Source organism: Bemisia tabaci, chromosome 9, assembly GCF_918797505.1.
Source record: "Bemisia tabaci chromosome 9, PGI_BMITA_v3".
In the NCBI taxonomy this organism is placed as follows: Eukaryota; Metazoa; Arthropoda; class Insecta; order Hemiptera; family Aleyrodidae; genus Bemisia; species Bemisia tabaci.
The window spans coordinates 6,466,245-6,494,134 of NC_092801.1; the positions used below are offsets into that span (position 1 = coordinate 6,466,245).

General features: G+C 40.0%; 2 protein-coding genes across 2 annotated transcripts in view; both read right to left on the reverse strand.

Moving 5' to 3' along the window:
* The window catches only part of LOC109033281 (FGGY carbohydrate kinase domain-containing protein), a 175,425-nt gene that overhangs the window by 146,470 nt on the left and 1,065 nt on the right, over window positions 1–27,890 (reverse strand). The window lies entirely within an intron of this gene.
* LOC140225406 (FGGY carbohydrate kinase domain-containing protein-like) lies at window positions 628–26,751 on the reverse strand. The gene is made up of 10 exons (XM_072304232.1): window positions 26,518–26,751; window positions 25,348–25,459; window positions 18,766–19,006; window positions 16,004–16,131; window positions 12,338–12,526; window positions 10,784–10,991; window positions 7,576–7,738; window positions 4,412–4,486; window positions 2,639–2,916; window positions 628–868 (listed from the first exon to the last, which is right to left on the reverse strand). The coding sequence occupies exons 1-10, from the start codon at window positions 26,713–26,715 to the stop codon at window positions 808–810; spliced, it is 1,653 nt and encodes a 550-aa protein (XP_072160333.1). The 5' UTR covers window positions 26,716–26,751; the 3' UTR covers window positions 628–807.

Below are 27,890 nucleotides of genomic sequence, written 5' to 3' on the forward strand. Positions count from 1 at the left end.
AAGATTTGAAGTAAAATTTGTCCTAATGCATATTCTGTGAAAAATTCGCTCCCGAATTCCAATTTTTAAGCATCATTAAGTCAGTTTGAACTTTTTTTCTACCCTAACGATCCATGTAATTTCGAAGCTTCAAGCGCGTGTTTCTCGAAATGGCAAAAACTGCACCTATGCGCTTTGTCCTCTAAGCCCTCCTTTAATTTTCCACTCATTTTTGTCAAAATGAAACGAATTTCAATATGACGTTTGGACCGCGCTTAACAGAAAGGAACCAAGCCACATCGGTCATTGCCAAATTTAACCGGGCAATTTAATTGTTTACGAAAGAACGTTTGCGCGGATTCTTTTGACAATTTTAAGGAATTTGCCTCGTACAATGGAGAAAATTCACTGAGATTTGAACGAAAATCCGCACAAACGTTTCCATGTCAAAAATTAAATTGCCCAGTTAAAGTTGGCAATAGCTGATGTGGCCTTGGTTCCTCTCTGTTAAACACGGTCCATTTTTGCTTGTGGAGTACAGATAACATGAATGAGATTCAATTTTTGGATTCTGATACGCGGGTTTGTCATTTACACGCTGTTTAGAATATTTCGGAGGGTGAAGGATGAAAAACTTTCACTCAAAGCAAAAAATTATCGATTATAATTTTGACAATAAATTATGTGTCTTGTAATGCACACAAGCGAGATTGGGTGACAAGATACAAATGCGAATTACTCATCATTTTATAAAAGATGTACCTAATCCTGTGTCCGTTTCCCATGTGCGTATCGTTCACCAGTTAAGCCGCTCCTTCCATGATTTGTCTATACTCCTTTTTGATGTTGAAGCATCTTCAAGAATACTTTATATTTCCTGTCGTGGTAGCTGCAAGAAATTGGCACAAGTTTTAGTCACAGAAAAAAAATTGAGGATATAAATTGCAGCTTAAGACAGGAAATGGACGGCTCATGGACTAAGTCCGTTACAACCATTTGAAATCACGGACTGCCACATCTTCGTATACTCGAACATACACGGAGAAAAAAAACTCATGCGTGGGACCCGAAGTTTAGGTCATATGGATCTCTGAAGTTTTCAGATTGACCATCTGAACACTTTAGGTCCAGCTGCCGAAGTTCGGATCATACATCTGAAACTTCAGTTGTTACATCTGAAGTACTTCAGATGTGAGAACCGAAGTACTTCAGATGTGAGAACTGAAGTTTCAGATGTATGATCCGAACTTCGGCAGCTAGACCTAAAGTGTTCAGATGCTCAATCTGAAAACTTCAGAGATCCATGTGACCTAAACTTCGGGTCCCACTCACGAGTTTTTTTTCCCCGTGTACGGCGAGACCTTGGTGATATGTTTGTTGAAAATGTCTGCAATTTTCCCATCACTGGAAATATTTATCACAGTTATCATTTTAAATCCCACCTTAGAGGGCTCGTAGTTAGTAAGTTATCGGTAAAACAGTATCTCGGCGACCAGAGGTAGCGTGAATTACGATATATCGATTGTCATGCCATTTAAACCTATGATAAAGAATCGATTACGAATGTGTTCGCTGCGAACATCCTGTTTATCGATCCTTTTCCATAGGTTTAAATGGCCGATCAATCGATACATCGCAAAGCACGCCGCGCCACTGGCCTGTTGCGTATGCGAATACTTGAGGGCGCGCATTACATTGTGCATAGTGCAAGTGCTTCAATTCATACTCCGTCTACACTGCCGTGCCAAGGAAAAATGCCGTATGAACCTTCAGGCGTTGCAAAATTTCCTTTGATAAAATGCGAATTTCCTGGTAAACTTATGAACATTTTCCTCCCAATTTTTCAAGTAATTTTGTTCGCAAATTCACATTAAGATTCTGAAAATTTGACGGAAAAATATTCATAACTTTCCTCAAAAATAAAAATTTTTTCGAAGGAAATTTGGCAACTCTCAAATTATCATAAGGCGTTCTCCCTTAGCACGGCAGTATACTGCAGGCCCATGGTTTTTCCTTTCAATTTCTGCTGCTACGTAGGTGATTCTCAATTCCTGAGCCATCCGTAAAAACACTTGAGTGCATTGGGCAACTAATGGCGCATACGTTGTTCTCTAATCTGAGCCGGATATATTAGTTGCTAATGGAGATGTTGCATGTGTGAGGAATTTGCGATTTGACTGTTGATTATGATGTAAAAGTTCGTGAGAAACACGATGGTGCCACTGCTTTTCTCTGAAATCAACTCCTAAGTTCTAAAAAGCTCTCAAAGTGAGGCCAAAATGGAGGGGATATCCCGCCCTACCCTGAGAGTGCATCAAAACAAACTCTTCATGCAAAGATAGGGAGCAAATACATTGAGAGGGCTGCCACTTCATTTGGGGACTCCAAAACTGAAAATACGGCAACCATGCTAATGTATTTGCTCCCTATCTTTTGATGATGGCGAGTTTGTTTTGATGTAGAGGTGGACTCTCAGGGTAGAGGGCCCTCCATTTTGGCCTCAACTTGAGAGCTTTTTTTGAGCTTGGGAGTTGATTTCAGAAAAAACCAGTAGCACCATCGTGTTTCTCGCGAACTTTCACATATGAATCAACAGTCAAATCGCAAATTCCTCACAAATGCAACATCTCCATTGCAAAGTGTAGTGTAAATGTCTTACTTGCTTTTGATGTAGGGTTCTGTGATGAAGGCGGTGCCTGCCATGCTTTCCATTGCGTCCCTCAGATTATCGTAGACCCCGGCGGCGCGCGCCCCAAGCATCCCTGAACCAAGGAGAACGGAGTCCTCTCTTCTTGGACGCAACACAGGCATTGATAACACGTTGGCGTGGGTTTGCACGAATAAGTTGTTCTTCCGCATCCCACCGCAAATGATTATCTGGCGCAGTTTCTTGTGTCCGGCCGCTTGCAACGTCTCCACGATGTGTCTAGTTCCGTACTGTCGTCAAAATACAATATATAAGGCCTCGTCTCCACGAGCAGTTTCACGAGATTTGTCCCAGCCAAAAATTCCACTTACGAAGTTGAAAAATATTGATTAACTCAATAACTTCCCAGTACCAAGTATGGTACTTGTACCCCTAGGACCCACTGAGAGAAGAAGAAGAAGTGAAAACGAATTGTGCGATATTTTATTCATTACTACATTGTTTATGTTTGTTTAGGTAAAATAATGTGTCTAATTGTCAATTGAGTGTAAGTATTATTTTAATCCCGGTTAAATACTCGACTTTAACTAATTTATCTTCCCGCGCAAACTAGTCGCAGGACTGTAAGAGCCCCGTCCCGTGGAGACGGTAACTGGGAAAAATACCAGAAGTTTCATTCCTGCGATTCGAACTTGGGACAAATCCCATGAAAACATCCCGTGGAGACAAGGCCTTGGGCTATGTAACATTTAACATTAAATTTACAATGTAACTTTGAGCGTTCTACTGGGCCTATTGCCATGATATTTACGGTTATCGACAGGTGATTGCCCTAGATGAGCCCACTGTAATCAGATTTTAGAAATAGTACCCAGGTTTTTTTTTTTATATATAAGAGTAAATCAGGGAGCTTAGAAAGGGGGCCCAACATTGAACAAAGCGGGAAATGTTGAAGCTTGGTCTGTCAGCAGGGTAAAGTAAGTAAGTGAATTGAAGGGACGGTCCTTTGCTACAGACTATTCAAAAGCGACCGTTCCGTTAGTTGCGTTTCGTTTGAGTCTTGGCGTGAAGTTTGAAATAAATGACGATTTTTTCCATACTACTCTTGTTGGTCCAATTGCTCCCGGCCACAGGGAGATTGGACAAATTAGAGTCCCCAAGTAGCATTTTTCAACGGAAAAATCGCGATTTCTTGCGATTTTGTCGGCGATAAAATAGCTAAGATCACCAACATCTGAGCGATTATCCTCGATCTTGTTGCAATAAAATCGCGATTTTATCGCCCGGCAATTTATCGCGATATTATCGCAACAAAAATCGCGATAAATGGCGATTTAATCTCGATTTTATCGACGAAAATTGATCGCGATTTTATGGAACAAAAAATTGCGATGCATAGCAATTTAATCGCCATAAATAGCAATTTTTTATTCGATAATATTGCGAGAAATTGCCACCGATATAATCGCGATAATCAATCGATAAAATTGTTATTAATCGCAATCACTGCTACTTGGGTCGGGTATGAAAATCTTCTCTTTTTCTTTTGGTCGTTCTTTTGTCGAGGCAGGTCTAAGAGAGCGAGAAGCGCTCTCTAGGGGTTGGGTTGGGCTGCGTCAGGGGCCATAGCCCACTTGTTTCAAATCATTGTGCTAATTGGCTTTTCGGTGGCAAAAATAGTTCTCTTCAATAATAACTAAATAAAAACACACCCGAGATTTCAAAACGTCATTATATCATAGAAGTTATTTTGTTTCGATTATCGCCATACGATAAACTACTTACTGCTAGGGATTGTAGAGTTGCCAAGTACAAAATAGCTAAATCTTCCTCCGAGCTGGACATGTTGAGACCGCAGACCTGCCGAAAAAGAAAAATATGGAATAATTATACACTATAATTTAGCGGCTTTGAGGACAAAGCGCATACGTGCAGTTTTTGCTATTTCTAGATATTCTAGTTTGAAGTTTCGAAGTTACATGGATCCTTGTGACGGACAGAAGTTTCCAATTGACTTTTTGATGTTTAAAAATTGGAATTTGGCAGCGAATTTATCAAAGAATATGCATTAAGACTAGTTTTACTTGAAATAATTAATATTTCAATTTTTTCAAAAACCGTTTGTATGCGCCTTGTCCTCCAAGCCCGTCAATTACACTCATAATTATATACAAAGGTTAATGCAATTAGTCTCAATGAATGGTTTTTTAAACCGTAAAAATGTTGTAGTAGATAGCGAAATGGAAGGTAAGAATTGTTGTGCTATGCGTATAGCAAGGTCTTCTAGAGTATTTTCAGGAAAGTAGCTGCAAGATGATACAGCCAAAAATGTACACTGATTGAAATGTTTTAAACTTAACAACTCCTTCTCAAAAATTGGAACTTAATTTACGTACTTGGTTACACTTGTACGAGAGAGAATGAGCAACATGGACATTTCTTTGCACACATCTTTAACTATTTAATAATCGAATATGGAATGATAAGTTTTTCCCGGTGAAATCAGGACTATTAGTTTTAAAAAGAGCTATTGTATCAACAATTTTAGGAATGCGTATTTCCTCCCTCCTCTGTCTTTTGGACATTATGCTTTCAGGAATAATACCGATGGTCACAGTCAAAATCACGTACCTCAACACTGCCGTACAAAGGAAGAACGCCGTATGAACATTCGAGAGTTGCCAAATTTCCTTCCATAAAATTGTTTGTTTTTAAGAAAAACTATGGATATTTTTCCTTGGGATTTTCAGGAATTTAATGTGAAATCGCGATCAAAATTCTCTGAAAAATTAGAGGGAAAACGTTTACAAATTTTCCCGGAAAATTCGTTATTTATTAAAGGAAAGTTGGCAACGCCTGAAGGCTCATACGGCGTTTTCCCTTAGCACGGTATTGCCGTGTTTCAAAATATCCGCCTTATCACAGCAGTATTGACAACCTTAAAATATGTTTGTTAATTCAACAGTCGTCAATAAATTGAGATATGAGAACGTATCATTCGATCGCAAAAATTCACCAACGAATATATGTAGAATAATTTCAAAAATTGTCACAAAGGAAAGAAGCTAAAATTGAGCCTAAATTCAAGAATCTGTCACTTACAAACTCATAAGACGTTTAGCGAATCCTACACAATATTACACTATCATTTCCGAGACTTACGGCGCTAGGTATGCAATTATTCGTCCTCTACTGTCTCGGTACAGTATCACAAAAATTGAAGGGGCTTCTTGACTCTGCCAATCTTACCTAGTCCTCTTATACTCGCGCAACTTAGAATCAGTCGATCTAACCGTACTTACATTCTAAACCAAATATTTTGGGTAGATTAAGGTATAGATGCTGCAATATATTTAATGCGTTGCGACATTTTCAGAATATTGCGATTAAAAAAAAAAAAAAATACATATGGAAGACCAGGAGTCATTTAAAGTGGTCAAAATGGTTTTGATTCTGCCTGGAAATCGATTTTTCCTACAGAGCATTCGGCTAATAAAGAAGAAACATCAAGGAAGTTTTCAAGCAATTAAATTGACTAGTTTTCTAAAGAAAAATTAAAGTATGATAAGCTGTATGCAATATCATGCAGAATCATACACCAAATTGAAAAAAAAATGTGTGTAAACACAGCTGAAAATAGGAGAGATGAAATCGGGTCTCGTTTTTTACCTTTTCGCCCGAATCTGACCGACAAAAAGTGGATTGAGTCAATGGGAGAGATCGGAAAAAATTTGGAAACTTTAAACGCTTAGAACTCCGTTTATACGAAACTTTGAGGTTCTAACAGTGATTCCATTGGTTTTCTCCTGAAATTTTCTTCCAGAAGCACCCCTTGAAATTTAAAATGTGACGAAATAGACATCAGAATTTGCAGTTTCAGTCAAAAATGTCATGTCCGACCTCTCTAATTGACTCGATCCACTGTGCGACACCTCATTGGCAGCATACAAAGGAGCAATAAGCATCACGAGTTCACGCCTCGCGCTATCGCGCCTTCAATTTCTCAGATGCAACACGGACATCCATCAAGTACGAATAGTTGTATCTCTGCGCCGTCATCAATGCGCGTCCTTTCCTATGCTTTCACGCTGCATTGCGTCGCGTCAGTTTCGTTTGTCTTTATTGTAGTGGTGCCTCATGAGCTAGGTGAGTAGCACAGCCGAAGATAGGAGAGATGTATCCGGGCCTTGTTTTTTTTTTTTTTTTTTTTTTTTTTTTTTTTTTTTTTTTTTTTTTTTTTTTTTTTTTTTACTTTTCTCCCGAATCTGAGTTACACCTCATTCGTAGCATGGACCGTTAAAATCATAATTGAATCGGCCGTTGTTTCTGAAGAAATTTCAGTTATTCCATGATGCGATCTCTACTTACAGCAATAAAAATTTCATTTTGGAATGACACTCGAATGGAGATGTTGCATGTGTGAGGAATTTAATCGCGATGTGACTGTTGAGTCCACCTCTACATCAAGACATACTCTCTATGCAAAGGTAGGGAGCAAATACATTGACAGGGCTGCCACTTTATTTAAGGACCCTAAAACTGAAAACACGGCATCACTGCTAATGTATTTGTTCCATGTCTTTGCATGGAGAGTTTGTTTTGATGTAGAAGTGGACTCTCAGGATAGCGTGAGATATCCCCTCCATTTTGGCCTCAACTTGAGAGCTTTTTTTTGAGCTTAGGAGTTGATTTCAGAGAAAACCAGTGGCACCATCGTGTTTCTCGCGAACTTTTACATGAGAATCAGTAGTCAAATCGCAAATTCCTCACACATGCAACATCTCCATTGGCTTTCCAAAATGTATGAGTTTTTACTCCCTCGTTTAAAAAGTTATTCATCGGCCGTCGCTTCTGAAGAAATTGCAGTTACTCCATGATGCGGTCTCTACTTACAGCAATAAAAATGTCATTTTGGAGTGACACTCGAATTAGTTCATAGTGTGACTCACCATTCCCCTAAGTGAGGGGTCCGCCTCCGGGGATCTGTTGCCATGGAAATCAGGCCAGACGTGAATATTCTGAGTCAACTCATCGACAGGGATTTGCCTTTTCTGCGCTATCTTATCAACGAGATTGTTGAGGTAGTCGTAAATATTCGAAAAAAGCAAATTCCTGCAAGTTAAAAATTATTTGAAATTAGTAAATTTTTTTTTACTAGCCGTTCTGGACGCGCTTTGCGCGTCCAGAACGGCTAGCCAAGAACGGCCAGCCAAGGGGCTGCGCCCCCTGGACCCCCGATAACTCGCTACGCGAATGACATTCGGCTCGCTCCGCGAGCCATTTTTTTTAGTGTTTGGACATTTGATCACTAACAATAAGATGTATACATTTTCGAGACTCTGGAGGAAAACATTATTTGGTCACAGAACCTTGTTGCCGGAGCGTGTCATCATTTGCACATGAATAGATGTGTGGAGATGAAGCGATGATGGGGATCGATCATTTCTTCAAAAACGCATTTGACTGGATCGTCATCCCATCGGGTGGCGGAAAAAGACCATCCATGGATCTCCTTCCGCGATTTGACTTGCTGAAGTAGCAAAAGTTCATCTTTACCTCTTAAGAAGATTATCGGTGGCGTAGGGGTCTAAAAACTGCTCAACGATTGTATAGTTCGAGTTCCGAATTGCAATGAGCCCACTCGTGTTTTTCTCTTATACTTTCATCGCATATAAATTTCTCTGATGTTATTGTTTTATTCTCTATGATTGCATATTAGTAATTATATCCTCATTTCATTTCCTTTCCCTTTCCTTTTTCCTTTTCTGTAACATCTTTGTCCATTTACAATTATTATTTTAAAATAGCTTTCCCCTAGTACATAATTGATGCTTCAAACGGAATCAATTGTTTTAATGACATTTCCGGCTAAATCATGGGTTTTCCAGGAAGGCAGCTTTTCGTCCCTCCCGGACTCTATTGTTGCCAGATAAGTTGCTTTTTTAGCACTTTTCTCAAATCAAATTCTTGTAACATATTCATATTTATCACGCAATCTGGCAACCTCTAGAGTGAAATAGAAAAAGGTAGAATCGCTGAAAGTCTGAATCCTTCGAATAGTTTATATTAATGATAACAAATATTTATTTTTCGTGTGTGTGTAGGTTGGGGAGGGGGTCCACGATGGCTCGGAGAATCCGTAATTTTTATTGAAGTTTAAGTTTTAGCGTTGCTCATTTCTTTTTATTTAAAAAGAGGTAGTGTCGTTAAGGGCCTTTTTTGGGCCTATCGTGCCTGAATTTCCTCAACCTACGATTTTTTGAAAGTCAATTTTTTTATAAAATACATAATGATTTGGTCATTTTCGGCCTTTTGCCATGACTAGTACTGGCCTAAACATGGGTCTGAAGGCCGATTTGGACGAAAAAAGCGACTTTTTAACTCGAAGAATACTTCCTAAACATGGGTCTGAAGGCCGATTTGGACGAAAAAAGCGACTTTTTAACTCGAAGAATACTTAACGCTCGAGCATAACTAAAGTTCCAGTAACCAAATCTCCAAAATTGGCCGTCGGACCCATTTTTAGGCCAGTATTAGACCTGGTAAGAAACCAAAAATGACCGAATCATGATCCTCTAAAACATAGGCTTTGAATGAAAAGCTGCGAAAATTCAGGGTGGATCCCACAATCTACCGAGCTAATAAGAAAAAACCCCGTATGAACCTTCATAAGATGGAAAATTTCCTTCGATAGAACACGAAACTCCAAGTTTAGATATGAATATTTTTCTCCTAATTTTTCATATAATTTCGTCCGCAATTTCAAATAAAGTTCCTGAAAATACCAAGGAAAATTATACATAACATGCCTCAAAAATAAACATTTTATCGAAGGAAGTTTGGCAACTCTCGAATGTTCATACAGCGTTCTCCAATGGCACGGCAGCAATGCAATGGCCCTTACCAATACCCCTCTTTTATACTTTTTTTAACTCGAGGAATACATGACGTTTGAGCATAACTGAAGTTTCAGTAACAAAATCTCCAAAATTGGCCCAAAATTTATCCAACTGAGGTTGGCTGAATTTTCAGCCGAAACGTTTTGGTCTTGTGCACTGGAAAAAAAAACACACATTGGATCTAGAGTCCAGACTCTAAAAAACATCGACAAGAAAAAATACTCTTGATTCAATCGGATTTTTGCTTAAATGGACCGCGTTAAACAGAAAGGAACCAAGCCACATCAGCTATTGCCATATTTAATTGGGCAATTTAATTTTTTACCCAATAATGGTTTTGCGGATTTTTCTGCAAATTTCAGTGAATTTCCTGCGTAGTACGAAGCAAATCCCTCAAAAATGTCAAAGGAATCCGCCAAAACGTTCTCTAATAAAAAATTAAATTGCTCTATTAAATTTGGCAACAGCTGATGTGGCTTGGTTCCTTTCTGCTTAACGCAGTCCAAATAAAGAACCAAGCCTCTTAATTTGAGCGGATTTCCTTTTGATCCAAGCAAAAATCTGATTGAATCAAGAGTATTTTTTCTTGTCAATGTTTTCAAGAGTCTGGACTCTAGATCCAATCTGTTTTTTTTTTTCCAGTGTGTGTGAACTTCTAGCTTTGCCACCCGCTTTCTAAATTGTTTTTTATTGTATATCGACGGTGAAACTACCAAACCACGTAACTCGTTTGCGGTGTTTAAAAATCTCCGCTCACATTTTATTTTTTTGAAGTAGACCAAATCAATATCATTCCTTGAAATTTTCACAGAATTTTCTCCGCACGAAGAGGAAAAATGACGGAAATTTTCAAGACTGGACGTTAAATAGTTTTTCATTTAAAAAATAAAGTATGACAGGAAGTCTGCGACGTCGCAAACCGAGATACGTGGTTTAGTAGTTTCACCGTCGATATCTTGTCGCGGGCTGCGGAGCATCTACCATATCTGATTTGGACTGCATTTTGCAATTTGGAGCTATAAATTCTGTCTCATTTGAAAAAACACGTAGGTGCATAGGGAAACTAATGGCACATACGTTGTTTTTAAACCGGGCCAGAATTTATAGTTCCAAATTGCAAAATGCAGTCCATTTATACTATTTTGCAGTGATCTTCGTGATACTGGAATATGTTCTCCGTCGAAAATCACATCAGCTTGAAAAAAATCACTCCCCTGATTAATGCGCCCCCATCAACGTTCAAGAATAATGGACCTACGTGACGGACGTGAGTTTGGCCCTTATTTCGGGGTAGGCCTCGTGGGTCTCTATGATGAAATCCAAGAGAGATCCGCTTGCTGACTGTCCGCCTTCGTTGACGTACATGCCGGGCACCACCGCGTTGTAAAACGGACCCCAGAGCCCGTGCACGTACACAGCTCGATCTGTGCTGAACAAGTGGCAGTTCGAAGTCCCGGAGACCAAACCTGCAAAATTTCCCGATAGGCAAGATAGAAAACACTGAAAATGTGGCCCGAACTGTGTGTAACAAGGACGTATTTATGCTAAATGGAACTTTGTGCAAGTGAAAATATGGGGTGTGCTCGTTAGTTGAGAGCCATAAGAATGAATGGGAATGTAAAAGCGCCAGATCGGTGGCGGGACTCTTCAACTCATGAGCCCTGTCCACAACGCTCTTGTCACATGCCCACGGCTCACGAGTTAGCGCTCAATGGAGATGTTGCATGTGTGAGGAATTTGCGATTTGACCATTGATTCTTGTGTAAAAGTTCGCGAGAAACACGATGGTGCCACTGGTTTTCTCTGAAATCAACTATCAAGCTCAAAAAAGCTCTCAAGTTGAGGCCAAAATGGAGGGGATATCCCACGCTATGCTGAGAGTCCACCTCTACATAAAAACGAACTCTCCATGCAAAGATAGGGAGCAAATACATTAGCAGGGTTGCCGTGTTTTCAGTTTTGGAGTCCCCAAATGAAGTGGCAGCCCTGTCAATGTATTTGCTCCCCCCTTCTGAACGTGCCAGCGGGGTAGGGGTGCATAAGACGCATTTACTCGTGTTGAACACATTTTTTGGGAAAGCCCCGTCAACACAACTAGCAAAAGTTCACGGAACTTTGCGCGAAAGTTAAGTTTCGTAAACCTATCTCTGTGTGGACAAAGCCGTCCATGTTTGGCGCAAAACGTGAAGTATTCAGACAGTCTTGTAGGCGCCATGCGTTTCACGCCGACCGCTGCTGAACAGTCTGTGTTGGACGCAATGCGTGAAGTATTCACACAGTCTTGTAGGCGCTATGCGTTTCACGCTGACCGCACTGTGTTTGGCGCAGTTTGGCGCAGTGCGTGAAGTATTCACGCAGTCTTGTAGGCGCTATCCGTTTCACGCTGACCGCAATGACCGCACTGTGTTTGATGCAATGCGAGAAGTATTCGTGCAGTCTTGTAGGCGCTAATATGTGTTACATGCCGATCGGCGCCGTTCCAGGCCAAATTGCGCGTTTGGTCTCTCTCTTAACTCGACTTATTGAAGGTGCTGTCTCCCGTAACACCAAGAGACGACAAAATTAGAAATTACTATACTCTCAGTAAATGAGAGATTTTTTCGCCTTTTCTCATTAGTAATTTTTTTTGTCTAAATCCAATTTTTTTTATTCCTACACTTAAAAAATTGCAAATTTTTGCCGCCCCTTAGATTTGCCGCCATGGGCCGCGGCTCATGAGGCGACCCCCTTAATCCGGCCCTGAGTGCTCCACGTTGTCTCTTTTGAGAAATGAAGGCAAAAGTTGCTGAAGTGTACTCTAAGAATGACTTACACAGCACAGAGTCTAACGAGAGTGATGCTGCATCGATCTTTTCTTTGACACAGATCATTCCGATGGCTCCCGCATTTCCATCGATGGTCGAGGTGGCAACTGGTATCCCTTCCAACAAGCCCATCTCGGAGGCAGCTTGTTTGGTTAAGCCTTTGCCGCAAGGCTCACCCGGCGCTAAAATTTCAGAACCTGTAGAGAAAGAATTGTGTGCATTACAGTTCATCGGAGAAATGTAGCTGAGCCGCACATCGCAATTAGGAACTACAATTTTTAGCATATCTGTAAAAACACTTATGTTCACAGGGAAACTATTGGCGCTTATGTTGTTTCTAAAATTAGCCAGAGATCGTAATTCCTAATAATTGCAAAATGCAGTCCAATTCAATGGTTGCGTTCGGTTCGTCTCTCAGTTGCGACTCTTTAGAACGACTGCGTATACTTCGTTTTTTTTTTTCTTTTCAGGAAAAAAAAAACAATTGAAAGTTTCCAGGATGATTACAAAATGTTAAAATTGTAATGATGAAGACAATTTCAATTAATCAATACAATTGTGTTCCCTCTGGGAATGAAGTGTGCGTGGACATTTTGAAACGTTAAAATTGAGATACAGCCATACAATTAAGTCGACGAATTTATACTTCATTTGGCGTGAGTATCACGAAAAGAAGAGGACAGTATGTTTATTGTCTGACCATTCCCCTGGGACATTGGTGCCAAAAAAAAACAGACGGTACAACATCTTGGTCTTGGTCTTGGGTTAACAAAATCAGCTGGAGAGATGGTTAAAAAACCATCCTTTCCTCACACTTTACTCGCACAAGATTGACCATGATCAATGTGTAAGTAACAAAATTCTTGCGTATAATTTTTGCATTTTTCTCTTCAAATTACAGAAGCTGCAAACGATTAAGTGGCGCTTTTTTTTGGGGGGGGGGGGTTGCCGACCCCACACGAGTATAGTATCAAAATGAGCTCGGTCATACTGTATCTCTTCAGATCCCGAATCCCGACCACGCTGAAGATCGGTATCGGCGGTATCGATATCGGTATTCGGTTATCGGCGATAAATCGCCAGGATCATCAACATCTGAGTGATTATCCGCGATCTCATCGCGATAAAATCGCGTCTTCATCGCCCGACAATTTTTCCCGATACTTTCGAAATAAAAATCGCGATAAATGGCGATTTAATCTCGATTTTACTAGAGTACCTGTATAGCGAGAGTATGCATAGAGAAAAAAAGGAGGTGTTTGCATTTCGGGCATCTTGGAATTTTTTGATGACTTGATGACGTAGGTGGGTACAGCTGGGTACAGCGACGTCCCCTCCACGCTGTACCCACCTACATCATCAAGTCATCAAAAAATTCCAAGATGCCCGAAATGCAAACACCTCCTTTTTTTTCTCTATGGAGAGTATGGACAGATATGAAACTCCGAAAATCCATCAGGCCTTCACCGATGCTTCTGCGAATAAAGTTAGGGCCCAGAAATGCAGCCAACCTATGAATTTCAACTATCCAGAACGATTTACTATTACTATTGTTACGAACCGTCGTTTATTAAGCACGTGTTTGACTCAGGTTTTGCATAAATTTACTCAATTTTGCTGAAGAACGCTCATTTCTGTACATTCTTGGCCATCTTGGTTAGAATTGGAACCTGCAGACTGCCAGTGAAATTTTGTGTGTTAGAAGTTGGTTAGAAGGGTGGCTGCACTTTTGGGCCCTAAGCCCTCCATGAAGCGATCTGTCCATACTCTCGCCATACAGGTACTCTAGATTTCACCGACAAAAATTGACCACGATTTATCGAGCCAAAAATTGCGATTTGTAGCAATTTAATCGCCATGTATCGCGATTTTTAATGCGATAATATCTCGATATATTGCCACCGATATAATCGCGATAAGCAACCGATAAAATCGCTATTCATCACGATCTCTGCTACACTGAAAAAAATAATCGGTGGGATTTACCAGAGTTTGGGTGTTATTTACCATACTGTCTACTTGATTTTTTACACAGTGAAGCTGCAGCATAGTTACCAATATACTGGTATGGTAAATAACACGATACGGCTGACACTATGCGACACAGTGCCAGTGTGGCGTTCCCGACTGACTAGTATGGTAATTTCAAGCATCCAGATGCTGCGACAAACCTTGTAGATTCTAAAATCCACTCATCTTATATTATTAAATGCTTTCGATGAAAGTCGTGGATATTTTACTTACATCTTACTTTTAGAAATTCCGTTACATACACAATCAATGGCAGTTAAAGACAGTTTCAACGAGAAATAGCAGATAATTGCTTCACTGATTTCAAGTAAATGATACCAAAACCATACTTGTTATTCGCGTTAAGGTATCATTTACAGACTAAATCAGATCCACGGAAAATTTAATTGCATATAATAAATAGATAGTTCAAAATATACCCACAAAAAGACACTACATGAAAATCCAATCGCACGGTTCACGGTGGGGCAGAAGCTGCCAAATTTTGCTTAAAGTTACAGTTAAACATCAATCCCACGCACATTTGTCTCTTCATCTGAGTATGTTGAGCTTCGAAAATTTTAACAAGAATATAGATATACCTACGAACGAAGTATTCAAAAATCACTTCTAGTCGATTATTTTCAAATTACTTCCGCACTTTTATGTTTTCGAAATGACTTTACACAGAACCGATATTCACTGGATTGCAGAACAACTTTGCGAAGGTTTTCAAATTTTCAGGATTCCTTCGATCAAGCCAGATTCATTGTAGCAACTCCTAACCTCCAGAAATTGGTCGATACGAATAACGAAAAAATCTCAGAAAATGTATGTGGCAGATCAATATAGATAGATTCGAAGAGAAGACGGTAGCTTTAGGGACAATTCGAACACAAATTTGGGCAAATTACGCGTGGATTCACATGGATTAATATGGATCAATAAAACACAGCCACGGACTCCGACCCTCAACGTGATAAATTTATAACTGACAAACAGACAAACGAAAAATGGCGGACCACAGACCGCAGCGCAGTCAAGCGGGAGCTCTCACCACGCTGACTATACCAGTATGGTAAATTTAACCTACCAACACCATGACCAGTCGCATACAGATGCCTACGGATATCAAACGCAAGTGTTACCATGTTATTCCATACTTTTAACTCATCGTATGGTAAAAAATACCCAGCTGATGGTGAGAAATACCTAAACGATGGACAGACACACCTAACTGATATTTACAATCCGGGTATGGTAATTTTTATATCGAGTATGATTCTCACTTTCATCTAGATGCTTAAATCGACCATTATTTGGCTTTTTATCACCATATTTTTTTTTACTATACCATTATGGTCAATCCCACTTCCACTTTTTTTTCAGTGTACCGGGAAGGAACTGTGTTGCACGCAAACCCTGTGCACATCAGTGGCGTAGCGTGAGTTGCGATGTATCGATTGTTACGCCATTTAAACCTATGGAAAAGGATCGATAAACAGGGTGTTCGCAGCGAACACCTTAAAAATCGATTCTTTACCATAGGTTTAAATGGCGTAACGATCGATATATCACAATTCACGCCACGCCACTGGTGCACATCGTTCCTTTTAGCATGAATACGGCCAAGTGGCATGTTGTATATAAATTTTAGTTCCTACCTATTTTCTCCCAATTATTTTCGGCAAGATCCTCAAGTCCAAGTTGCCTGAAAAAGTCGATATTCCACCCTTTCTTCTCATTGGCGTCTATCTGATAAGTCCAAGCACAAGTCATTGTGCACGAAGATCTGGAATCAGCAGGAAGGACACGTCGACGGTATAAAGATCTCGATAGACAACCGAATATTCCCGAACCAATGGAGATGTTGCATGTGTGAGGAATTTAATTGCGATTTGACTGTTGATTCTTAAGAGAAAGTTCGCGAGAAATACGATGGTGCCACTGGTTTCCTCTGAAATCAACTCCCAAGCTCAAAAAAAGCTCTCAAGTCGAGGCCAAAATGGAGGGGATATCCCACGCTATCCTGAGAGTCCACCTCTCCATCAAGACAAACTCTCCATGCAAAGATAGGGAGCAAATACATTGACAGGGCTGCCACTTTATTTGGGGACTCAAACATTGAAAACACGGCATCACTGCTATGTACTTGCTCTCTATCTTCGCACGGAGAGTTTGTCTTGATGTAGAGGTGGACTCTCATGGCATAGCGTGGGATATCCCCTCCATTTTGGCCTCAATTTGAGAGCTTTTTTTGAGCTTGAGAGTTGATTTCAGAGAAAACCAGTGGCACCATCGTGTTTCTCGCGAACTTTTACAAAAGAATCAACGGTCAAATTGCACATTCCTCACACATGCAACATCTCCATTACCATCAAAGTGACGGGAGCCATCAGTCTTAAACTCATTAATTAGCTTAATTTTAAAATGAAAACTTGGCAGAAATATTTCCCGTGGCAGGAAATGATGAATGGTGGCACTACATTCTGATCTTACTTAGAACAAAATAGTGCGGCCTAAGACGCGTTTATTTGTATTGAACACATTTTTTGGGAAAGCCCTGTCAACATTACCAGCAAAAGTTCACGGAACTTTGCGCGAAAGTTAAGTCTCGTAAACCTATCTCTGTGTGGACAAGGCCTTCCATTCATAAGTAATGAACAAAAAAATTATGAAAGAACAAACATAAATGTGGATTAATGATTTTAACTTCCGTCGCCGCGCCGCGCAGACCGCACCGTGTTTGGCGCAATGCGTGAAGTATTCCGACAGTCTTGTTGGCGCTATGCGTTTCACGCTGATCGCACTGTTTGCCGCAATGCGTGAAGTATTTGTGCAGTCATGTAGGGGCTAATATGTGTTACATGCCGATCGCCGCGCCGAGGGCCTCTCCTTTTCATCTCAAGTCCTCGTCATCGTCTCTCTCTGCGCGGCGCAGCTCCAGGCCAAATTACGTGTTTGGTTTCTCTCTTAACTTGACTAATGAAAGGTGATGTCTCTCGTACCACCGAAAGACGAACAAATTAGAAATTACTATACTTTAACTCTCAGGAAATAAGTCGCGCCGTTCCAGGCCAAATTGTGTGTTTGGTTTCTCTCTTACCTCGACTAATTAAAGGTGCTGTCTCTTGTATCACTGAAAGATGACAAAAGTAGAAATCACTATACTCTCAGAAAATTAGAGATTTTTTTGCCTTTTCTAGTTTGTAATTTTATTTCTAAATTCGAAGTTTCTATACCTACATTTAAACAAATTTCAAAATTTCCCGCCCCCTATAGATTTGCCGCCATGGGCCGCGGCCCATGTTACCACCCCCTTAATCCGGCCCTGCTTCTAGAGGAAAACAAGGTGTATATGATAGGCATGGAGAACAAGGTCCACAAGCGCAGTTTTTGCTATTTCGAGAGAGTCGTGTTTGAAGTTTCGAAATTACATGAATCTTTATGGCGGAGGAAAAAAACTGACTTTTTGATGCTTAAAAATTGGATTAGGGAGCTAATTTTTCACAGCGTATGCATTAAGACTAGCATTACTTGAAATCATTAATATCTCAATTTTTTCAAAAACTGCACTTAATGCGCCTTGTCCTCCAAGCCCCTCATATAATTAACAATGGAGGATAAAGACGGTGAGGCCCCTTGTAGAGTAGGCAAATTTTAAAGGTCAATCGAATGTCTCCGAGTTAAATTTTGTAAAAAGCACGATGATGCCACTAATTCTGCTGAAAATAATAGCTCTCAGGCTCCTAACAGATGTGATGGATGTAACACAGTCAGGCAAAAACGCGCTCTCAGGTGGGAGAAAAAGTAAATAATTATACCAAAGCCCAGATGTGTTAATTTTGTGTCATATTGGCTGAGAATGTTTAAAAATTCAGGAAATTGACCCACTAAAAAAATTATAGTCCAGAAATTATCAATTAATCCCTCGACTAGCGAATCATCCTCCAAAGGAGTCGACCGTAAATTACGTCACCCATTTCCCCGACTTTTTGACCTGTCTCTCCTCCTTTGTCACATACATATTACTTACTTTCAGGACCCCCCCTTCCCCTCCCATGGATGGGTGAGACGTAATTTGGACCGCGTTTAACAGAAAGGAACCAAGCCACATCCAAATTTAACTGGGCACTTTAATTTTTTACGAGAGAACCTTTGTGCGGATTCCTTGGAAATTTTAAGAAATTTGGTTCACATTGTTGTGTTGCTCCAAAATCCGCACAGCCGTTTTCATGTATGAAATTAAATTGCCCGATTAAATTTCGCAATAGCTGATGTTGCTCGGTTCCTTTCTTTTTTAATGCGGTCCATTTATGGAAGGACCCAAAGTGGTGAGGTATTACTTGAATAATGCTACTGATTTTCTGTAAAATTGACTGACGCAAGTTCTAGAGATCTGTTAACATCATTATCAAAAACCGACCTAGAAAAAGCTCCGGTGGCTCTCCAAGTGAGGAAGTCTGGCAACTCGAAGAAATGGCCGGCCTGCGTCCAACACTTGACGAACATCTGCCTCTTCAACCACATGAGTTTCGGGGTGGCCATTTCGGGGGACATCTTCCCCCCGAGGGTCTGGAGGACAGCGTGGTGCAGTTTGTTGATGAGCTCTGTCTCGCCCACCGCTCTGTGGTCCATCCACAGGATTATGTTCTGATCCGGTTCACCTACGATGCATGTCGAAATCGAAAAATTGCATGAAAAGTCTAATCGAACGACGCACAGGGGATCGAGTCAATAAGGAAGCTCGGACAAAATTTGGAACTTTTAAAAGCTTATAACTCCGTTTATACAAAACTTTGAGATTTTAAAAATAGCTCATTTGGTTTCCTCGTGAAATTATCTTCTGAATGCACCCTTTATAATGGACCACTAGACAAGGTACGAATTTAAGCAATCTGATACATGTTTCTTAATCAGAATTTCACGTAGAACACGATTCACACAACGGAAATTACTGAAACCAACTCCTAACAAAGATATTAACGTTTTTATTTCACATTGGCTACAAGGAATTCGAACTGCCCGCTCACAAGAAACTCAAAGCTCTACGCGAGTCAAATCGCGCACTACAACGGTTTCTGCGAGCCTCTAAATCGAGCAGTGTTCATATCCCATCATGTGTTGTTCAAACTATTAGCAATTTGCTATAGCTGAGCCAAAGCGTCAAGATCGCGGTTGCCAGACTTTTACATCGCAGAGACTGTCATGATAACGTTTTAGCGCGCGATGTGAATCACGTAGAGCATTGAGTTTTCATGAGCGGGTGGTTGAATTCACGCATCAAGAATCATCAAATATCTTCGTAAGGAGTTAATTTTGGTAATTTTCTATGTGCGCATCGTGTTTTACGTGAAATTTTAGTTACGAAACATGTAACAGAATGCTGAAATTCGTACCTTGTCTAGTGGTCCATTCAAAATAAGACGAAAAAACATCAACATTTTCAGTTTTAGTCCAAAATGGGCCTGTTGCAAACTTTTGCTAGAGCAAAACTAAGAGTTGTTTCTCACAGAAAATGCCTCAAAAATCACGATGAGCGCATCGGCAAAGTCTGAAATGCACTCATAACTTCACAATCTGTGTAAGAAATTTGCGGTTTTTTGAGCTTCCCGCTTCGAAAACGATACTACAGTACAGGTGAACATTTTGTTAGAGGAGTCGTTCCTTTGGCGGCAATACTCATCATGGCCGACGCCAGTCCGCCAAAACACGTGTGATGGGACGAGATAACACCTGAACAGGATTAAACCAGATAACAATCGGCGTTTACGTCCATATTTTCCTCGCCCGCCTAAATTGACCTTGAGCTCTCCTCGAATTACGCGAGGAACTGCGCAAGCGTCGGCCATGATGAATATTGCCGACGATGGAGCGACTCCTCTAACAAAATGTTCACCTGTGCAGTAGTATCGTTTTTGAAGCGGGAAGCTCAAAATAACGCAAATTTCTCTCGCAGATTGTGAATTTATGGGTGCATTTCAGACTTTGCCGATGCGCTCATCGTGATTTTTGAGGCACAATCTATAGGAAACAACTCTTCATTCTGCTCTAGCAAAAGTTTGCAACAGGCCCATTTCATGTCCGACCTTTGCAATTGACTCCCTACACTGTGCGACGTAAATGAGACACGAGGGAATAATATCGGTGGCCTAAGGTCTTGTCTCCACGGGACGTTTCATGGGATTTGTCCCAGGGAAAAATCTCATTTGCGAGGTTGGGAGAAATATTGAGTTAGTTAATACTAATCACAGTACCAACTAAGAGTCATTAAGGAGTCACAGGAACGACCTAAAAATAAGAAGAAGACATTTTGTTGTGTTTTTCAACTGGAATATGGTCCAGAAGTTTCATTCCTGCGATTTTAACTTGGGCAAAATCCCGTGAAACGTCCCGTGGAGACAAGGCGTTAGTGCGACACCATCTGGATCGCATTTAAAAAAAGGACCAGCGCGATTAGGTACAGTGTTGCTTCTTTACTCATAATTATTATCTTCAAAAAAAACCTCCCAGAATACTGCCGTGCTAAGGAAAACGCCGTATGAACGTTCGAGAGTTGCAAAATTTCCTTCGATAAAATGCTTATTTTTGAGGAAAGCTAGGAATATTTCGCCTTCAAATTTTCAGGAGCTGCAGGTAAAATTGCAAACAAAGTTATCTGAAAAATTGGAGAAAAAATATTCACAAATTTCCCCGAAAATGCTCGATTTTCCTAAGGAAATTCGGCAACGCCTGAAGGTTCATACGGTGTTTTTCCGTAGCACGTTAGAATAGCAAAACGGTTTTTTCCCTCAGCAAAAAAATTGTTAATTAAAGGAAAATTATTGTGTAAATTTTAATACTGTACAATAGTGTACATATATGTTGTATTTTTAAAAGAAAAAAAGAAGTTGCACAATTTTGAAAACGCTGTAATTGCGCTGGTTTCTTTTGGCCAAATGCGATCCATCTATCATGATTGCGATGTTTCAAAATCTCCGCTCCCCTTTCAATTTCTCGAAGAAAAGCAAGGCAACCTTATAGCTTGAATTTCATTCATGTAAAATAAATTCTGGTGACAAAGATGAAAAATTAAGGAAGTTTTGAAGAACTTAGGTTGATCAGTTTTCCAAGGAGAAAATAAAGCACACTGAAAAAAAATTCTCGGCGTTTTTACGAAGGTCCGTTGGTACCTTTACCGTCTCACTTTTTTTACCAATTATTGGTAATTTTACCAAGACAGACTGGTACGCTTACCCAAAACCCGGTATTTTTACTGTTTTTTCCAGGTAAGAATACCACTTTTATTGGTAATCAACTCCCGGTAATTTTGCCATTTTATCTCGGTAATTCTACCACAGTCGATAAAAAGTATTGGCGTTTTTATTAAGGTCCAGTAAAATTACCGAGAATCTTCAATAATTTTACCGAGATTTCTTGGTAAAATTACCAATTCCATAAATGGTAATTTTACCCAGAAAAAACTGGGATCAAATAGAACCCTGAATTCTTGGTAATTTTACCCTTTTCTTAGTAAATACACCGAGATTTGTTTTTCAGTGTACGAGAGGGAGTTTGAAACGTCGGGACTTTGCAAACTCCGTCCCGCTAGTATGTCCGCGGAAATACGTGGTTTTGCACTTTGGCCATTCTGCCGTGCCGAGGAAGAACGCCGTATAAACCTTCAGGCGTTGCCAAATTTCCATTTATAAAACACGAATTTCCTAGTAAATTTATGAATATTTTTCTTCCAATTTTTCATACAGTTTTCCTCGCAATTCCACCAAAAAGTCCTGAAAATTTTAGGGGAAAATATGTATACCTTTCCTCAGAAATAAACATTTTTCCGAAGGAAATATGGCAACTCTTGAATGTTCATACGGCGTTCTTCCTTGGTACGGCAGCCTTGATACCCAACCCTGGCAATCAGTAGCAAGTTCTGCCGTGATAGCAAAGAGAGCCGTAAGTGCAAAATTTTCGAAATCGAGTTTTCTTCAAAATTCGTCTGAACTCTTTTAGATGAAATTACTGAGACAACTAAAACAGTAAAATTCATCCTAATTTAATGAAAACGAGACGTATGAAAAAGCCGTAAGTGCACAAAAAATGACATAGTTTTTTTCAAGACAGCCGTAAGTGCATGAGAGCCAATGAAAACAGTGCTTTCCAGTAAAGGGCCGCCCTCTTCTGCCAATTTCTAACCTGCAAATGTGTTTGTTGTGCGTCCTAAACGCAACCACGAAAGCATGCAGAAGGTAGCACTTACGGCTGTCTTGCCTAACAATAACCTAGCATGAAAATGAAAAATACCCTTTTTATGTAATGGAAATAAAATCAGTCGATTTTGAATCATCCACTCGATTTCTAGGAGTCTTCCGGACGATTAGTGGCAATTTGACAAAGAACGGAGGCTTCTTTCAATAAAATGTTCTTGTCAGAAGTTTCTGAGCCCGTTTTCTCAAAACTTCATTTTTGCATTTGCTGCTCTCTTCGCTAGCACGGCAGAGTTGCACGCGACTTGCGAGTATCCACGTCAGAAAGAACCATCTCGGCTCGGAGCGCCTTCAATGTTTAAAGATACTTTACGCTTTGCCTCGCACCTGCCCGACAATAGATGTATAAACCACTGGACAAGGTACTAATTCAAGTATTGGGATATTGTTATCGTCAATATTTCACGTAAAATACGATTTGCATAACAAAGTTTACTGGAAGCAACTCGTAATCAAGATTTTAACATTTTTTCCCCAACGCATAAATTCTAACTTTCCGCTCATTTAAAAAAAAAGAAGAGAAAAGAAAAAAAAGAGAGAAAAAAAAATCCATTTGAGTTAAATCGCACTTTGAACGTTACATTACGGGGTGCCACACACGGGAGGGATGAGGCGCCCAAAAGTGAGGCTCTGCTGCGCGCGCACGTCGCATGTTTGGATTGTAATTTCGCGGCAGATTCGAACCCAAGGGGCGAGTTCCATAATACATTCTTCTCAAATGCACAGTATTAAGCTTTTATTCATTGGATTTATGTCTACTTTTTTAGAGTAAAATAATGTCTGCATTTTGAAGAATTACATTATTTGTCAGGCTTATATCCTTCTTTTTGCGATTATATTGAAATGTGTTAAAGCAAACTCTGGGGGTTTGCTAATACTTTCGTTAAAATAATATGTTTTAGGCCAATCAGTGCTTTACAAACACTTAATTTATACTCAAAGGTCCAAAAATGAATCAGAAGCTACCGTGGAGGACAAAACAAACCGAGTCAAAGATTTTTCTAAGTAAAAAATTCAAAATGTAATAATTCATACAAATTACGAATTCAACAAATATTGCCATTAATACTTTAATCATCACTTAATCAGAATACTGCTTCTTGAGCACACTGATGGCCTAAGTCCAAAAACATGCATTTTGGATTCAAGACGTTAGTCATTTTCCAACATGTTTATTTTTTCTAAGGAGAAATGATCCCAGTTTTCTCTTTTAATTTCCGTTGATTTCTCTTCAAGACAGAAAGAATATCCTGTAAAAATTTCAGACAGTAACAATGGTGTTTTTCTGCAAAGATACTCAGGAGACACATACATTATTAAACTTAGTAATTGAGGTAGGTACCTATGTGTTTCTAAATGTAGGTACGCTATAGCAATAGACTTATGCCTATAATCATAATTATAGCGGGTGCAGGTACCTATTGCTTTTATCGAGGAAATATTGTTTGAGATTTTTGAAGCTTAAGGATTTAGAAAAGAGACGAGAAAGTGCTAAAATAAAATTGAACGTATTTATGCTGAGAAGAATTATGCGAAAATAAATCGAATCAAGAGGATCTATGTGCATAGGGCTCACAAGCTACACTAATCTTTTTGCTTTCACTCATTTGCACATATTTCCTTGTAGCATAAATACGTCCAATTCTCTTTTCCAGACAGCTCACAAATGAATTTCCTTCAATCTTATATTCTCTCAAATTAACAATTCGTGTAGCAGTAAGGATGAAAGGCTAACAGTAAAATGGAAAAGAAATTTCGTAGCAGGGTACCAAAATATCAGAGAGAGAGAGCAAAGCTGGCATCAGAGGAGCCCACTGCCCAGTCCTTCTCGAGAGGCTCCCCCCCCCCCCCCCCCCCACAAAAGAAACATCCCACAGCATCATTGTTGCGGTTTTTCTTCTTTTTTTGAGGGAGCGACCTGGGAGCGTATCCTCCCCCTCCCTTCCACGAAAAGTTCTGCCAGCTTCATCCATGTGAAAGTTAAGAGCAAGCGAGTTAAAGTAAAGAATCTTCGCCAAGACATTCCCTTGTAGTAAGAACTTTAAAAAATCTCCTAAAAATTGTAAATTTTAATCACTAAACTCACTATAAAACTGTTAAAATTTACGGAGAAGGAAACCCTGTTTACGTATGGATTTACGAGAGGTTAAATTTAATTAAAGTAATCGTGATTAAAACTCAGGGCTTTTTTTACTTTAATACTGTGCATTTGAGAAGAATGTATTATGGAACTCGCCCCTTGGGTTCGAATCTGCCGCGAAATTACAATCCAAACATGTGATGTGCGCGCGCAGCAGAGCCTCACTTTTGGGCGCCTCATCCCTCCCGTGTGTGGCACCCTTACATTACGGCAGTCTCTGCAGTATGACAATAAGACAACCTCAACATCAGCACTGCGGCTCAGCTACTGTTTACACTTTGAATGAGACAGGGTGGGGATGAAACACTGCTGATTGCGAAGTACATATGTCAAAACTGCTAAAGTGCGCGATGTGATTCTCATACAAGTAGACTCTAGTTTTTTTGTGAGCGGAAAATTCAAATTTTTCGTCTCCAATGCTAAATAAATACGTTAATATCTTAGTGGGGAGTTGATCACAGAAATGTTTGTTGCGCAAATCGTGTTTTATGTACAATTTTAAAGGAGAAAAATATATATCAATGCTTAAATTTTTACTTTGTCTAGTTGCCCATTACACTTTTACCAAGGTACATATGTATATTCATACATGTTATGCTAAAATTATAAAACTCACCGTTGGGACTGACCGATAGGGGGTTCGATTTTTTGTCAAGAACAACAAGGGAACATGTTCCATCAAAACCGATTCCTTTCACCATCTTTACGTCAATTGTGTAAGTGATATCCTGCGGGATAGAAAGGAACGTCAGGTCTGTATGTATTCAGAGGCCTCAAGTTGATAGTTGCAGAATTCTTTTTTGCAGCTAAAATTTTTTTCTCAAGAACTAAAGGAGGTAAAAATTACCTATGTATAAAACAAGAGCCTCCCAAAATTTCGCCCCTTTTTCGGTATTCAATTCGACCATCGAACCAAGGTTTAAGTGGAAGCTTATAATAACAGAAAACTCAGGAAAAAATTTCAAGATGAGTATAGGAACTGTTTTCGAGTCATGGGGGGGGGGGGGGGGGCAAAGGGATCAAACTCCGGCCTTCTTCTTCGCTATTTTCTTGTTGAATTGATGTGTCTACGGGGTTCTTATCGTTGTTCACACATGTTATACACACCGGTTCTACGTATTTTTACACGCAAAATCGAGTTTTGATGTGGACGAGTCGATATATCGATCGTTTATATCGATTTTTTAAGATTCTTTACGGAAAATCGACGATTTTTTTAGATTGAAATTGTTCATTTTTTATTCATGGATGACTAAATGCACCTAATATGACTGTAGTACACCGACACCTACGTATTTTTTTTGTAACCCTTTGTAACCCATACTTCTTACATTTTTTAAATTCTGCATGCACTATTTTGATCTCTCACTGAGGTGTTAATGACCCATACAAAAGCACCTTTAAATGGACCGCGTTAAACAGAAATGAACCAAGCTACATCAGCTATTGCCAAATTTAACAAGGAAATTTGATTTTTTACGAGAGGACGTTTGTGCAGATTCCTTTGAAAATTTTAAAGAATTTGCTTTGTATTATGGAGAAAATTCATTGAAATTTGCACAAAAATCCGCACAACCGTTTTCACGCAAAAAATTAAATTGCCCGATCAAATTTGGCAATAGCTGATGTGGCTTCGTTTCTTTCTGTTTAACGCGGTCCAAGAACGTATCTACCTACGAATTACCAACCCAACTGCGCTCTCATTCATACATCACAGAAATAAAGCATGTGATACTTCCTCGTACAGGGACGAAACACTTTGGAAAATCATGATTCAGGTGATTACCCGAACGGCATTGCAGACCGCTTGCCATACATCGGTGCTGGACTGTTGATAAAAGTCCGGGAAACCGCGCGGGCGCCAGGTCCCAATTTCCTTAACAGCGCCTTTGATGAAGTCGCCCTGAAGGGTCATAAGGGCGGCCCGTACGCTTCCCGTCCCTACGTCCACGCCGATCGTGTAGCCATGCTTCTTTGGCGCCATCTACTGAACCTGGACAGTAACCTAAAGCAAAAGCCCCTAGAATGAGAAATAAGGAAGCTTATTTTTCGATCGATTCATGGTCGATCGAATCCAAACCCTACCAACTATTCGTGCGTAGAGGATGTTGTTTATAATGTAACCGAAGAATGGAGTTGTTGCATGTGTGAGGAATTTGCGATTTGACTGTTGATTTTTATGTAAAAGTTCGCTAGAAAAACGATGTGGCCACTGGTTTTCTCTGAAATTAACTCCCAAGCTCAAAAAAGGCTCTCAAGTTGAGGCCAAAATGGAGGGGATATCCCACGCTATCCTGACAGTCCACCTCTACATCAACACGAACTCTTCATGCAAAGATAGGGAGGTAATACATTGACAGGGCTGCCACTTTATTAGGGACTCTAAAACTGAAAACACGGCTTCACTGCTAATGTATTACCTCCCTATCTTTGTATGGAGAGTTTGTCTTGATGTAGAGGTGGACTCTCAGGATAGCGTGGGGTACCCCCTCTATTTTGGCCTCAACTTGAGAGCTTTTTTTGAGCTTGGGAGTTGATTTCAGAGAAAACCAGTGGCGCCATCGTTTTTCTCGCGAACTTTTACATAAGAATCAATTGTCAAATCGCAAATTCCTCACACATGCAACACCTCCATTGAAGGCGTTTTGTCATTTTGGACCCTCAAAGTACAGAGGATCGAGTCAAAAGGAGAGGTCGGACAAAATTTGGAAGCTTCAAACGCTTATAACTCCATTTTAACACACCTTTGAGGTTTTAAAAGTGGTTTTATTGGTTTTCTCGTAATATTTTACTCCAAAATCACTCGTTGAAGTTTCAAATGTGATGAAATAAACATAAGAATTTCCAGTTATAGTCAAAAATTCCATGTCCAGCCTTTCTAATTGACTCGGTCCACCGTGCGCCGCGGGTAAGGTGGTGAGCGGTGAATGTCTGGACAGTCAAAACGCCTTCACTCTCGCACGTATGCAACACGGCCATCCGTAAAGCTCGAATAGTTGCATCCAGGCGTTATAATGATATTTACTCAGTGTCCGTTGCATCCGATACTAACTGAGGGTGCATTTCTTATTGTTCTCTTGTACAGTAATGGACCACTAGACAAGGTACGAATTTCAGCATTCTGATACACGTTTCTTCACTAAAATTTCACGTAAATCA

What these genes read in the sequence shown, in the direction of transcription:
- LOC140225406 (XM_072304232.1), bottom strand. Translation starts at nt 26,715, where the DNA reads ATGGCGCCAAAGAAGCATGGCTACACGATCGGCGTGGACGTAGGGACG. An exon ending in CCTATCGGTCAGTCCCAACG is followed by an intron (nt 19,007 to 25,347) that starts GTGAGTTTTATA and finishes CATGCATCGTAG; the next exon opens with GTGAACCGGATCAGAACATA. An exon ending in GAACCCTACATCAAAAGCAA is followed by an intron (nt 869 to 2,638) that starts GTAAGACATTTA and finishes AATTTCTTGCAG; the next exon opens with CTACCACGACAGGAAATATA.